We start from the raw sequence: 11465 nt of genomic DNA on the forward strand, positions 1-11465 counted from the left end.
ATCCACCCTGATATCCTCTAAACAATCAGAGTCCCATCATGACTCTTATATATATATTCTCTTAGTAAAAGGTCCCGAAACTGATTGCAAACAATTAGAACTCCAAATATATTCATTCTTTTAAGGTTTCCGAGAATAAAGATTTCATTTGACTTGATTACCAAGTCAACTACTTTCTCAAAGATTTTCAGCACAACTCATTGTCCATTCACAAATGTTTTACAGTTCAAACCCTCGGATGAGATTTAAGCAGATTTTGAGTATCTGATTCGTCCGTGCAGGCTCGACCATTAGACTCACTACAATATCCCTAGAGAGACGAATGAGATCTCCAGTTGGCTTTCTGCAAGCGGCTTGACGTGCATCGCTCGTAAATCTGATAGTTTCTGCCTGCAGGTGCTCATACTAAAGAGTGAGAGAAGAATGCAGCAATAGAGTAATTGCAAGTTTGCAACTCAGGTAAATCCCTGCTTGGAATTATATGAAGAGAAAAGGTAAAAATTAGGAAACTTGTTGGTCAAGTCATTTGGCTTCAAAGGCAACCATTTCACCTGCTCACTGCTAAGCAAGTCTCCATTGCAAATGCTACCTTTCTAGTTTGTTTTCACATCCAAGGTGCTTAAAACTTTCTTTTAATAGCTAGTCGTGGTTTCGTTGTTTAATCATTGGGTTATATTTCTGAAAGAACTTTTCTTTTACGATCGTATTAGACTTCTATGAGGTTTATGTGAGATAATGGGTCGTGGGCGCCCATCGTTTACGGATCGTGCCTCGCAAAAAAGGGACTTTGCCTAAATTGAAATCCATAGCTTAAATTTGCTTTGTTTAATGTTTAACATTATTTTAAAGGATTATCAAGATTTACCAAATTATTGAACTTACCTTTGGTCTTCTTCAATCTTCTTACTCATGACGCTACATGGAAATTAGATATTTTTTTTGGGGTATCCGAAACACCCTTAACTAGTGTTATTATTTTATTATAATCATAACTTTGTGTGTGTGTGTGTATTATTAATGTATTGTAGAATTGGAAATACAAATCATGTAATCCACCTATACCAAAGCACCTCACATCGTTGTGTTTTAAACACACGGAGAAAGTTCTCATGAAGGGCATGAATTATATTACAAGATAATATTATATGAGAATTTTCTTTAGGAAGAAATTTGAACTCGAACCAAAGCTAGACTGCTTATCAGATTCTTGAATGGTGCTTAATTTAATAGTTGTATCCATACATGATACTCTTGATTAAGCAATCTACAATCAGACAGATCTCTTTTAATTAGTCCTTGGGTATAATCAGTGCCTTGTAAAAGCCAAATTTGATCTTAGAGAAGGAAGCAAAAAGGGTAATCGACAAAGAGAACCCTAATATGCATGAGAAGGGTGCTTTATTTTACCACGTTGCTTCTATAAAGATTGCAGAATTTTCCTTCTGAAAGCCCGAAACTCACAGAAACAACAAAAGGTGAAAAAAGAAACTTACATTTTTTACAGAAAGGTAAAAAGTGAAACTTACATTCTTTAAACTCTTGAAGATTTTTCTGCATTTCATAATGAGTAATGCTATTCATACCATGTTTTTTTACCACATTTTCATACTACCTTAGGTGACATTTGATATGAACAGTCATATCATTTGAATTAATCAGATTTTTACATTTAGTACATTATTAATAAACTAATAATTAAGAAAAAATAATTAATTAAATGATGATTGTAGTATACGAGGAGTCTTTCTCCTTCGTTTCCTTAGGTTTTGCAAATTTTTCAAATGATGTGACTGTCCACATCAGAAGCCACCTAAAGTGATATAAAAATATGGTATAAAAACATGGTATGAATAACATTACTCTTTCATAATACATGCAAGGGTTCTAACCGTTCTCTAAGTCTTAACTGTACATGCAATAAGGAAAGCATGAGTTCTAATTGCTTCACTAAATACACTCTCAAACTACATAAAGATGAGATTCGATCTTCAGTATGCTTAATTAATACGTTAGATCTAATAAAGCAGTTAAGATCAGCGAGATGAACTGCACATATTAGACGCTAACGTACTATGCCGAACAATATGAAAATCCTCCCAAAGAGTCAAAGACGTTGATCATCAGGTACCTGTTACATGGAAATCTCTCTCCACATCTTAACTCGAGGGCCTACTTCAGCTGTATCGACCTGCAGCCATCCACTTTTGCAACATTAACTCTCTATAAAACTTGTCAATAAATTCCTGGGCTGCCTTGTCCACGTGGTAATCCTCCTCCTCATCACTACTCAACGGAAACAAAGACTCCCACTCCCTTATCCTCACCCGCGCCCGCCTCACCATTGGCAGCGGCTCGACCACGTCACTGCAACGATAATTCACTTTCCTCACCCCATGAACCGTCGCCAATGCATCCTCGCACATCATCGGCACGTAAGCTCCCCTCCGCGAATGCTGCCTAACATAACGGCCCTTGTACGCCTTGCCGGATTGACACGGAGGAGTGTAGGATGACCTGCGTGGCGGGCTGCTGGTGCAGCTGAACTCGTACTCCAACGGGTACACGAACGACGCCACGTGCACGTCGTGCGACTTGCAGCTAAGCGCAGTTTGGTGACGGACCATGAAATCATTGAAAGACTTGCCTAAGATCTTCCCATGTTTCATCATCGTCAACTTTTTCTTGGACACACCCTTTTGTAAGGTGAACAAAACTAGACGTACCATGTTGCCTAATTTCTTGGCTATGAACGGTGTATTTGTAGGTTCCATATTTTAGGGTTTGGGGAATGGGGAATTATTCAAAGGCTAAAACACTGGGAGGCAGAGATAGATCATAGAGGTTATGAGTTCAATGAGAGAATGATGAAGATAGGAATATATTTAAAGAGCCAAACAGGGTAGTAGGATGGGGCCATAATATTTATTTATTTTTTATATTTGTATTGGGTTTTTTCTTCTTTTCTCATTTTTGGGGACTAAAGTCTAAAGAGTGTATTTTTCATATTTTTCTATTAATGTTGATAAGTGTAGCATAATATGCGTAATCATTGCTTTTTGTTTTGTGCTGTTCTTTTTCTTTTTCTAATTGGGTGTTTTTTCTTTGTTAATTTGCATACGTTGTCCCTACAAAACTAGTGCGTTTGAACTTTTAATGTCTCAAATCAATTAACTGCCATCCATTTTAATTGCCACCGTTGATTTCAATCTTGAGTTGTGCCTTTCTGGCCGTTCAAATAATTGCAAATGAAAGTTTTGCTTTAAGCTACGGTTACATATTTTATACAACAATAAAGCAATTTAGACATATAAAACCGAAACACATATACATACATTCTTTGAATAGACCGAGTTTTTTCATGGGATGTAGAATTACCTGTATGGATAGTGCTATAGGCACCAAATTCGAGCACTGAATAACGTGGCACATACATCATTAATTAAATTCAACTTGAATTAAAATATAAATTTGAATGGTACCGCATCATTTGATGCACAAATTTTACGTACCTAGCATTATTTTTACCTATATTAAAGAATGCATCCATAAGTTTGTTAGTTTTATGTGTCTCAAAAACATCATTCAAAAACCAATATTATGGTACAGGGAAGTGAAATAAGTCAATAAGGAAAAACAAAGCTAAGTTCATATTAATAATGGACTAATTATAGTGGGGGATAAAGGAGTAGAAAGTGAAAAATGAATGGCAATCGGTTGTTTGGAAAACTTTAGTCAGGTGTAAGCCTTCCCTTTAGCCCTACATTATCCTATACTTTCAAATTTATATACCAAACTGCTAAGGAAATCAAATTCTTTGAATTAGTTTATTCACGTATTGGATTTTATCATGATGAAAGCTAACATGTAGGATCCTATGTCTTTTACTTGTTTAATCCCTGGTGCACCTAAAGTCGAAGAAGTTGGCATTTTATTCATCTCTTGGCGGGTTGGGAAGGAATTGCAAAGTGGCAAACCACATTTTGTGGATTTTGGCGTGGTTGTACATTTGACATGGGACCATAGTGTACTTTCGAGAAATAACCATTTGTAAAATGCAATTGTGTTATCACAACAAATTAGTCATAATCAAGTATCGTGCTCGCTACTCACAACAAGATTTATTCTCATAACATAGCTACGTCACCATAATATTCAATCACAACTAAGAATTGTACTCATCATTCATATATATATATATATATATATATATATATATATACTGTTGAAAACATTGGCATTGTTATGAAGGCCCACACACACATTGTCAATGCCCTTGCAAATTGAAATAGACTTTGAAAACAAAAGGATTGTTTTTCAAAACATGCGATGTAAATTTCAAACTGTAAGAACCTGTTTGTATGGAGCCGCTCTATAAATAGAGCACTCTGACCGCAGTTAAAGGAGATAGAGAGAATACAAAGAGGAAAGAAAAGATTAATAACTTCAGTATCTATTCCTCCATCTTTTATTTGTCATCCTCTTGTGCTATAGTTTTAGTGTGATATTTTACATCTGCTTCACTCTTGTCACTAGTAAAGGTTATCTCTCTAACTTTTACATATTTATAACACATATATATATATATTATATCATCTTATTTCTGTGTGAGTCGGATCTAAGACCTTTGTTTGAAAATAGAGATACAACTACCAACAGACTACCGCCACACTGTTGCATGGTGCTATCAATTTACTTGTTATTATACTATGAGAGAATCCATATATTGGATTAGAATATAGTAGATATATTTGTTCTATGGGAGTATTTTTGCTCACTACCATTTAGTGTGGTGTATGCTCATCACTCTATTTATCACCGTTACATAAATTTGAATTTTGAGATTCGTGAAGTGGATATGAACAAATCTCAAAATTCAAACTCATTTAATGTTGATAAATATGATAGTGAGCATACATCATACTAAATGGTGATGAGCAAAAATGTACTCTTGTTCTATAACGCGTTACGATGTGTGGTTACACCAAAAAAAGTACTCATTACAAAGGACCATTAAATTTTCTTTTTGTTCTTTGAATGAAAATGACCATCTCATTAAATAACCCTAATTGTGTTAGGTTGGCAATGGCAGTTGTATTTGTATATATTTTATGTTAGGTGTGGAATTTTATTTCAAGTCATGACTTGTATAAATGTAGGTCATATATACCCAATTTATTGATTCTACTAGTAAAGCATCAACCCCCATCAGCAATTGGTATTGGGGTAGCTTTAACTTAGATGCCGACTGGTCGGGTAAGAAGGTACCTCAGATATTCTCCAGGCAGCAACAATATTTATATCTGAAGCAAAGAAGAACGTCATCCAAATAGTTCAAATATGGAAGTTCTGAGATTCTAACTAATGTATATGATTATTTGAAGAAGAATCACATTCTTTCTCTTCGTATAAGTTCTTGATCTGATAAATAAAACGAACGAATCCTTTTACACAAAAGATTCGACCTTCTTTTTGATTGAAAGATTCGACCTAATTCTCTGTCAAATTTTTAAAGGACGAGAAAAAGAAAAAAGCTTGCTATTTAAATAGTGGGACAAACAACTTTCATATTAGAAATAGATTCTGGAGTTAATTTTTGGATAATCTTGAGTACTCTTTTTATTGCTAGAGTGTTCGGCGTTTGTCTTAAAAATGTATGGAACTTTAACAAACAACAAGCTAACGCTTGCGCCGTTTACAGACCAGATGTGGGGTGAATAAAGTCTGAAAAAATAGTATGTATACAATATAGCTATATACGTATCATGAAACAATTTTTAATTATTCCTCATTATACTCATAATTCAGATGATACAGAAATTGCACCAACATAGTTTTGACTAAGATGGTAAGGATAATAAAAACAATAAGCCGTAGGTAAAGCACACTCTTGTTACTTTTTCTCATCAATTTAGTGTGCCTCCAATTCTATTATTATTTCCTATAAAAAAATATTATTATGATTTCTGACAAACGAAAAAATAGTCTATCATATATGATTACTTTGTTCTAACTTCTAAGTGGTTCTAAGTTCAATTTTGAAGTTGAATTCAAAACATTGTTTGATTCAATATACTCAAATGTGGCCTTCATCTCACTTTGTGTGCGTGATTAAGACAAGAAGCAATTAAAACACTGATGATGTTGGCTTGTCTTTGATATCTCTTATAAGCACCATTAAGTTCGCATTGATTTTGATTCAAAACTTTACTTTCCTACAAAATGGAACTTTTGTATTCTCAAGGTAATGGATTCGGTGAATAATGGATATACAAACATATATATATATATATGTATGTATGTATGTATATGTATATGTATATTATACTATTATGGGTTAATCTCAGTTTATTATCTTAAAATTTTTTGGTTTTCAACATTTGGTACATGAAGTTTTTTTCATCCCAGAGTGGTACATAAAGTTATAATTTTGGGACACTTTCATACATTCGTTAAGGTTGCTGTTAAATTTGTCGTTAACTGATGACGTGGCATCTATATAAACAATGACTGGTGCCATGTGGATATTAAAAAATAAAAAAAATAAAAAAAAAAAAACTAAAAAAAAAAAAAAAAGCCTTTTAGGCGTCTTCTCCTTCACCTCTTTCGACCCCCCTCCCTTATCTCCTCTACACCAACCCTTCCCCCTCCCTCTTCAACTCCACCCACTCCATTTTTCTCTATCTATCTCTCTCTCTCTCTCTCTCTCTCTCTCTCTCTCTCTCCCACATCTGAAAACCCTTCACTCCCTCATTTGGTCTTCCTCTGTTTTCTCGCATCATCCAACAGTTGGACTCGGCGCCTCTCCCTCTTTCTCCCCCTTCTTCGCCCTCTCTACCAAACCCTAACCCCCAAATTCCAACCTCCCACCATTCAATCCAAACACAATCCCCCCCAATCAGACCCCAACTCGACCCAGTTCACCTCTAATTGCCTCCAATTCCACTCCATCTCGACCCATTTCTTTACAATTCTAGCCATGCCCAAGACTCCGTAAGCTTTGCAGGATTAATAATATAATGATCGAATCGTTGAAGCACTATACAAATTCATTTTATGGGTTTGAGCAATGTCGAAGCTTCGTAGAGGAGTACGTTGAGGCTGCGCTAGGGTAGCAAGCAAGACCTTTGACCTACCGCTGAGGTCACAGAGGACTCGTGACATTGTTGCCCGAGAAGCCGCCCTGAGGCTGTGGTGAGGGGCTGAGGGAGAGAGAGAGAAATGGAGTGGGTGGAGTCGAAAATGAAGGGGGAATGGTAGGTGCAGTGGTGAGGCCCAGACGCCCAAAAGTTTTTTTTATTTTTTTTAAAATTTTTTAGTTTTTTAGTTTTTTATTTTTTAATTTTTTAATATCTACATGGCATCTAGTCATTGTCCAAGTGGATGTCACTTCATCAGATAATGAAAAATTTAACGGCAACCTTAACGGATTTATGAAAGTGTCCCAAAATTATAACTTTATGTACCACTCTGGGATGAAAAAAAACTTCATGTACCAAATGTTGAAAACCAAGAAACTTTAGGGTAGTAAACTGAGATTAATCCTACAATTATATTATATATAAATTATATTATTTACTATTCGGGTCGTATTCGGTTACATATACAGTTTGGGAACCCTTATAACCATATACAAAACCATAACCGAATAATATAAACGGTTTTTCCCCATATCCAAATCCGTTCCATTCGGACGGTTATCCACGATTATCAAGTTTAACGGTTAGAATTGTCATCCCCATATAGAACCAGAAAATTATATAAGCCATGTCCATTATCAGAGGCTTAGAGCATCTTATTATATATAGAATTGAGTGGCCACCTAAATATATGTCTAAAATAAAAAATAGATTTGCAACTAAGGCACCGAACAGTTCTAGTATGTTTGTACCATACTTAACCAATCCCGAAACTACTGAGCACCAGTCAACGTTATACCGTCAAGGACCCATAAGAGTTTCCCTTCAACCAGGAGGCCAATCACAGCGCGACATGTGTCGACATCAGAAGCCAATCATAGCGCGACACGTGTCAACATCAGAAGTCAATCACAACACGACATGTGTCAATGTCAGAATGAAACTAGAAACTCTCTTCTATAAATAGAGATCATTCTCTCACAATATTTCCTAATGTCATTTGTACTAAATCATTCACTAGTACTCACTAAAGGAGAGCTTGAACCTATGTACTTGTGTAAACCCTTCACAATTAATAAGAACTCCTCTACTCCGTAGACGTAGCCAATCTGGGTGAACCACGTACATCTTTTGTTTGCTTCCCTGTCTCTATCCACTTACATACTTATCTTATCCACACTAATGACCGGAGCAATCTAGCGAAAGTCCCAAACTTAACACTTTCTGTTGTACCAAAGTCCTCGTTGATTTGGTGCATCAACATAGTATATGATGAATACATACCATAAGGGTGCATTTGTTGCACCAAATTATTTCAGATTGAACTAGCTTTAGGGACTAAATTGGACTGACTTGGAATAAACTAAGTTAGACTAACTTAATGAAACATTTGATGCAATGTCGGACTAAAAAACAAAATAATTAACAAATTATAATATTATTTAACATATATCTTATAGTATTTTATTATTAATTCAACCTTTTTCTTTCTTTCTTTTTGTCTAAAAATTCTAAAACACTCTTCTATCTCTCTCTAGATACTTCTATACTTTTCTTCCTCTTAGGTTCCTTCCCCATTATTTCCTTTCCTCCCATTTTTTTTTGGGAAAAGACTTCAAAACCATTTTTCCTGCAAAATCGTCCCCAAAGTTACTCTTTCCTTCCTCTCTGTTTCTCCATCTCTCTTTGTCCCCAAAGCTACTCTCTTCGGCAGATCCCACATCACTATCATTGACCTAACCCTAACATGTATATAAAGGCATCCATTAATTCATGTTTCTCACAACTAATTGTTCTTAAGTTCTTTGTTTATTAGTCATGGAAGATCACCATTAAAATGGGAAGGCAAAACCGCTTGTGAGCTCATAGGCCATGCAGCAGAACAAGTTTGGCCTCTTTGGGCCAATTTTTGTAGCTTGCACAAATGGTTGCCAATCCTTCACACACGTTACCTAGTTGACGGCATGGATGGAGCTGGCTTAGGCTTAGCGAGGGCAGATGCCCCCACTCAATTTTTTTTTCTTCGAAATTTTCTGGGAAAAAGGAAAACCTTTCTAGGAATTTATGGGAATAAGGAAGAATTTTTCTATTGAGATTGTTGTTGTTATTGTTTTGCTTTTTTTTTTTTTTTTTTTCAAATTTTGGTGGTTGGATTTTGAGATTTAGGATGTGGGTGGGGTTGAGTTTTAGATTCAGGCATGGCCAGGCAAACGGAGTTACCTAGAAGCATGCTTGCAGACTTGCAATGCAAACGTCGTGTTTTGGAAACGTGACTAGCAATCCCATGGCTTATGAGGAGTTTCGCTAAGACCGGCTAATCCCATGGTTAGTCGAGGCGACTGAAGGTTAGTGCATTAAAGTTAGTCCCAGCAATGAAAAAACACGGGATAGGACCAACCCTTAGTGCAGTCCAGTGAAAGTCAGCGAGGACAAACAAACGCCCCCTGAGATTATTTCGGCAGATCCCACATCACTATCATTGACCTAACCCTAACATGTATATAAAGGCATCCATTAATTCATGTTTCTCACAACTAATTGTTCTCAAGTTCTTTGTTTATTTGTCATGGAGGAAAACCAATCACCATTAAAATGGGAAGGCAAAACCGCTTGTGAGCTCATAGTCCATGCAGCAGAACAAGTTTGGCCTCTTTGGGCCGATTTTTGTAGCTTGCACAAATGGTTGCCAATCCTTGACACACGTCGTGTTTTGCCGAAAAAAAATTTACTCTTTTAGTTGCTTGTGACATTAGTATTAACTTTTTTATATATATAGAGAGGGAGAGAGATTTGATGGTATTAGTAATGAAGTTGTCATGCAACGTTTGAAAACATGAAACACGTCGAGGGATATTGTAACAAGTTGTATAAAAAACCTTATGGAATAATATATATATATAAGTGTTTTGTTGAGTACATTCTTGAACTTTTTAATTTGTAACTTTATTATTTGAGAATTTCTACATCCATACGGATCTCTAACTTCGTCCCTGATTGATGGAGTCCTCGGCCAGCCATGTGTGATCCGGTACTGCGCCGCTTCTCTTCCTTCGCCGGACGATGGGACAACCATCAAGTGGGCCAAAGAAAAGCTCCTAATGATTGATCCAATCAACCATTATTTAAGCTATGAGATCAATGAAAACAATATCGGGTTCATGCCATACGTTGCAAGTTGCAACCATGCAATGAGTCCTAAATAACGGTGAAGATGGCAGAACCGGGTGCATAATCGAGTGGTCATTCGTTTGTGATCCGGTTTGGGGGGGGGGGGGGGAGTCCTAATTAACGGTGAAGATGGCAGAACCGGGTGCATAATCGAGTGGTCATTCGTTTGTGATCCGGTTTGGGGGGGGGGGGGGAATATGAAGTTCTTCAAGCTGTTTATGAAACTTATCTTGAATTGAAAGCAAAGAATATGGAGAATGCTCTTGTATCTTCTACCTCTAGGTGAACGTTGAATTGGTCTTCATGCAAGTTGATATTATTGTATTAGTGTATTATGTTTATTCCGGTTTCTACTTTATAAGAATAGATCGTAAGTCCAAATTTCATAGTATTGTTGAATTAAAAAACAAAACAAAACAAAACAAGTTAAAATTTAAACACCGGCAATCTGTTAGAAGAAAATAATCCTTAATGCATTGAAATTGCAGTTTTAATATTTGGTAGAAAATGAGGAAATTGTTTAAAATTGGGAATGAAATTTAAATTTATTAGCTAAAATGGTCTTTGAGATTTGCCTAACTCCTCACTTTGGTCCTTAAGATTTGAAATCAATAGAAGTGGTTTCTGATATTGTCCACCATCAATCATTTTAGTCATTCGGTGAAAAATTATGTTAAATAAGGATCTAAATGACAAAATTATCCTCAATATAATACACAATAGGCCAAAATGATTGACAAAAGTTGAGGGTATTTTTTGTCATTCTATCCTTATTTTATGGAAATTTTTCACGGAATGACAAAAGTGATTGATTGTGGATAAACTTAGGGACCAATTCTACAGATTTCAAATCTCAAAGACCAAAATGAAGAGTTATGCAAATCTTAAGAACCACTTTGGTTATAAAGCCTTTATAATAACTACCGATTTTCCTGTATATGGTTGAAATAATGTTTTAATTTTTAGCCAAATGGACTCAATCAAAACACGAGATTCCTAAAACTCACTGGTGACATACCAAACTGGTGATCACATGGGTTTTCTCATCACAATAGAGTAACAACATTTAGGGCTGATTTGGTATTGCTGTGCTTTGAAAAAAAACTGCTTCTGCTGTGCTGTGAGAATAAGCAGCTGTGAAATAAAGTAGCAGAGTGTTTG

The 11465-nt window shown here is 35.9% G+C and overlaps 1 protein-coding gene across 1 annotated transcript; it reads right to left on the reverse strand.

Moving 5' to 3' along the window:
* Positions 1-1829: 1829 nt before the first annotated feature.
* LOC103431501 (uncharacterized) lies at positions 1830-3040 on the reverse strand. The gene has a single exon (XM_008369663.4). The coding sequence runs from the start codon at positions 2769-2771 to the stop codon at positions 2175-2177; it is 597 nt and encodes a 198-aa protein (XP_008367885.1). The 5' UTR covers positions 2772-3040; the 3' UTR covers positions 1830-2174.
* Between the last annotated feature and the right edge of the window lie 8425 nt (positions 3041-11465).

This window comes from Malus domestica, chromosome 15 (genome assembly GCF_042453785.1).
Source record: "Malus domestica chromosome 15, GDT2T_hap1".
In the NCBI taxonomy this organism is placed as follows: Eukaryota; Viridiplantae; Streptophyta; class Magnoliopsida; order Rosales; family Rosaceae; genus Malus; species Malus domestica.

Coding starts and splice junctions, on each gene's coding strand:
- LOC103431501 (XM_008369663.4), bottom strand. CDS start 2,771: ATGGAACCTACAAATACACCGTTCATAGCCAAGAAATTAGGCAACATG.